The sequence below is a fragment of the Homarus americanus genome, unplaced genomic scaffold (genome assembly GCF_018991925.1).
Source record: "Homarus americanus isolate GMGI-L3 unplaced genomic scaffold, GMGI_Hamer_2.0 scaffold34921, whole genome shotgun sequence".
Taxonomy (NCBI): Eukaryota; Metazoa; Arthropoda; class Malacostraca; order Decapoda; family Nephropidae; genus Homarus; species Homarus americanus.
The window spans coordinates 2,324,627-2,328,523 of record NW_024741901.1 but is presented as its reverse complement, the minus strand read 5'-3'; the positions used below and the strand labels follow the sequence as shown (position 1 = coordinate 2,328,523).

Below are 3,897 nucleotides of genomic sequence, written 5' to 3'. Positions count from 1 at the left end.
CACTAATGTTAATCTCACCTTGGACAGCAAACTCCTTATTGTTACGCCCGGAATGCTTCCTGGTATGAATACGAAGATATACAACACCCACCACTTGTCGCTCGATGTCGTCAGTCCCAGCGTCAGCATCTTTAAGATATATAGAAAGGAAGCGCCAGCTCCTACCAGACAATCATGGACCTGTAAAAGGCGAATTGCTGGAGCTGTTAGGAGCATAACAAACTGCTCTATGAGCTGGTTGATGGTGCTGTACAAGCTGTACTGGTTCTGGCCCCACTTTAATACTCGGCGAGCCCAAAGGTACATGTTGTGGGCGGTAGAACTGTAAAAGCCGAGCATCATCGTCAAGTAGACAATGATATGAAGGCGATCATACCCTGGCCGCTTCTTGAAATACACACTGAATACAGTACGTCAACCACGTTCCTTGGGTTCCATAGACTCGTCTCCACAGTCTGTATTATCTTTGACTATTATTGCACTGTACACTAGAGAGATGCAGTACAGAATGAAGCTCAGGCCAAACACCGCTAGATACCCTGAGACGTCATAGAGCCACGCACCGAGCGCTGTACCAACAGGACCTCCGAGCTGCCAGACGACGCTCATGAGAGTCAAGCGGAGAGTTCTTGACTGGCCGCTAGAACAGTCGGCTATGTAGCTGTAGGCGGCCATGTAGAACAAGACCCAACCGCCACCGAGACTCTGGAGGAAGGAGGCTACCAGGAGAACCTCTGGAGGCCACGAGGGAAAGAATGCCTCCAGGAAGTATATGCCAGCATAAAGAACGCTGCCTATGAGCGAAAGACACAGAGGAACTCGCCTTCCTTGTTGGTCACGCCAAGAGGCGATGAAAACGATCAACAGCACGGGGATGATCATGCTCACAGTATTCTCGTAGAAAGTGAACATGGCATCAAGCTTCTGGATATCTACTTGTAGCTGGTCGTGCTTTCCGTCGTTTACGATGTCGCATTCCTCGGCAGAATAGTCGAGCCTTATTCGACAAAAACGATCTAGTTTGAGGTTTTCTTTGATGACACTCATAGCATAGAGTGATAAATTCCTTAGGAAAAGCATAGGATCTATAGAAATGGATAAAAATATTCTGATGGCATTTACAGGAAACACAAACTGACGTCCGAACGTCATCGTTATCGTCTTGTTACTATTTCTCTTTGTACCTGTACATCAACTCTTAACGTCACTCCATCCCCCGTTTTATAGGTCTCACATGATGGCCCGATAATTTTCTCACGGTGATGTATCTTACCATACCAGTGGTTCTCAACCTTTTTCACTCCATTCCCCCCTTGAGGAATTTTCAACATCCTCGTGGCCTCCTTCATTTTTCTCTCCCCCCCCCAACAAATAATGTTGAAAATAAAATGCCGATGAAGAGAATACCCTAATTTTATTTCAAGGTTGACAATCATCATTATCTTATATTTTTATAGACTTACATGATTTACATAACTGACGTCACTAGACTAGAGTGACTACTAGACAAGCCTCACAGCAAACTTGAATTTGGTTGGGAAAAAGTTCATATGACCTCTGCATATTTTGTCACAGCTCAATGGGAAGGCTGACATTGTTTCCTTTCAGTAAGGTGACTGATCCGAGGTTGTGTCACTGACAATGCACATCTCATGTCCGGGTCCACATCCAGTCGGTTCCGGCTTTTACTCTTTATATGTAGAAGGGTGAAGAAACCAGATTCGCATAAATAGGTAGTTGAAAAAGGCAAGAGGACTCGAAGTGCAATCTCGCTAACTTTTGGATATGACTGATACATTGAGCACCAGGATACAGTCAGAGATCTTTCTTCATAGAGATCTTTGGCAGCAGAATCATTCTTGAGATCAAGAAATTCGTCCTGAACATCATTGGGAATGGTAGCAATATCAAGAGTGCCAGAGAAAGGATTCCCCACCAATTTCCCATCTTCCTCCTCGAATTCTGGGAAATACTTTTTGAGCTCACTTTCCAAGGATTTCAGGTGCTGAGTGATTTCAGTTTTGAGTGATGGGTTAAGCAGATGATCTTCCTTCTCATCAAGAACAGTTGAAAGATTCTCAAACATGGCAACATTTCCTGCATTGACTTTCCTTTGCCAATTCTGGAGCTTGGCAAGAAATGCACGAAGACAATCCATGAGGTGAAACACATTTCTGTCCTTGCCCTGCAGCTTGAGATTCAGCCTTTTTAGCTGCTCAAATATATCTGCTAAATATGCAAGACGTGGCTCCCACAACACCTCATTGAAGTGACTTAAAAGATCATCTTTCCCTTGCACTTCCAGAAACAACTTAAGCTCTCCCCGAAGTTCAAACACTCTATTTACAACATTGCCCTTGAAAGCCAGCGCACTTTGGAGTAATAGAGGAGGGGTTCATGCTCTGAATCCATGTCTCTATAAAAGTTCTGGAAAAGGCGAGAATTCAGATCTCCAGCTTTCACAAAGTTGACACATTTGACCACTGCCTCCAGGATCTTGCAAAGTTCATCAGGATTTTCGGCGCCAGTACAAAACGATGGATCATACAATAGATCCCCTTGGCATTCGGAGCTACTCCCTTGACACGCTACTGGAATGCCGATTTTGATCCCAGCATCGCCGGAGCCCCATCCCAGACTCACAACAATTTCCAGCGTCTTAATATATATATATATATATATATATATATATATATATATATATATATAACACTTTATCATACTAACCACTAACTCGGATATATCCTCAAATGCCTCTACAAGTACTGATGTTAATTACTTCCCATTTATTGATTAAATTATATTTACTTTGCATCACAAAGACTAATATAAGATTAGTATCCCTTAGAGAGGACACACCATGGCCCTCCCCCTTCCCTCTCACAATGACACCATGGCCTTCTCCTTTCCCTCTCTCCAATGACACCATGGCCTTCTCCCTTCCCTCTCACAATGACACCATGGCCTTCTCCCTCCCTCTCAATGACAGCATGGCCTTCTCCTTCCCTCTCACAATGACACCATGGCCCTCCCCCTCACTGTGTCTCCTTCCCTCCCACAGTGACACCATGGCCCTCCCCTTCTCTCTCTCACGGTACCACCATGGTTCCCCACTTCCTCTCACAGTAACACCATGGTCCTCCCTTCCCTCCAGTAACAAAGCCTCCCTTCCCTCTCACAGTAACAACACCCTGGTCCTCCCCTCTCCTCTCCAGTAATACCATGGCCCTCCCCCCCTCTCTCACAGCAACACCATGTCCCTCCCCTTCCCTCTCACAGTAACACCATGACCCTCCCCATTTACTCTCACAGTAACACCATGACCTCCCCATTTACTCTCACAGTAACACCATTTCTCCCCCCTTCCTCTCACAGTAACACCATGGCCCTCTTTTCCCTCTCACAGTAACACCATGGCCTCTTTTCCTCTGAACACCATGGCAATCCCTCCTCCTCACAGTAACACCATGGCCCTCTTTTTCCTCTCACAGTAACACCATGGCTCTCTTTCCCTCTGAACACCATGGCAATCCTCCCTCTCACAGTAACACCATGGCCCTCCTTCCTCTCACAGCAACCCCATGGCCCTCCCCCCTTCCCTCTCGCAGTAACACCATGGCATTCTTTTCCCTCTCTCAGAAACACCATGGCCCTCCCTTCCCCCTCTCACAGTAACACCATGGCCCTCCCCCTTCCCCTCTCACAGTAACATGATGGCCCTTTTCCCTCCTCACAGTAACACCATGGCCCTCCCCTTCCCTCTCATCAGTACCATGGCCCTCCCCCCTTTCCTCTCACAGTAACACCATGGCCTTTTCCCTCTCTCACAGTAACACCATGGCCCTCCCCCTTCCTCTCACAGTAACACCATAGCAATGTAACTGAACGAAGCACTGA

General features: G+C 46.5%; 1 protein-coding gene across 1 annotated transcript; it reads right to left on the bottom strand.

Annotated features, from left to right (window-relative positions):
* Nucleotides 1–414: 414 nt before the first annotated feature.
* On the bottom strand, nucleotides 415–1,152 carry LOC121876356 (solute carrier family 46 member 3-like). The gene has a single exon (XM_042381426.1). The coding sequence runs from the start codon at nucleotides 1,150–1,152 to the stop codon at nucleotides 415–417; it is 738 nt and encodes a 245-aa protein (XP_042237360.1).
* Nucleotides 1,153–3,897: the final 2,745 nt, after the last annotated feature.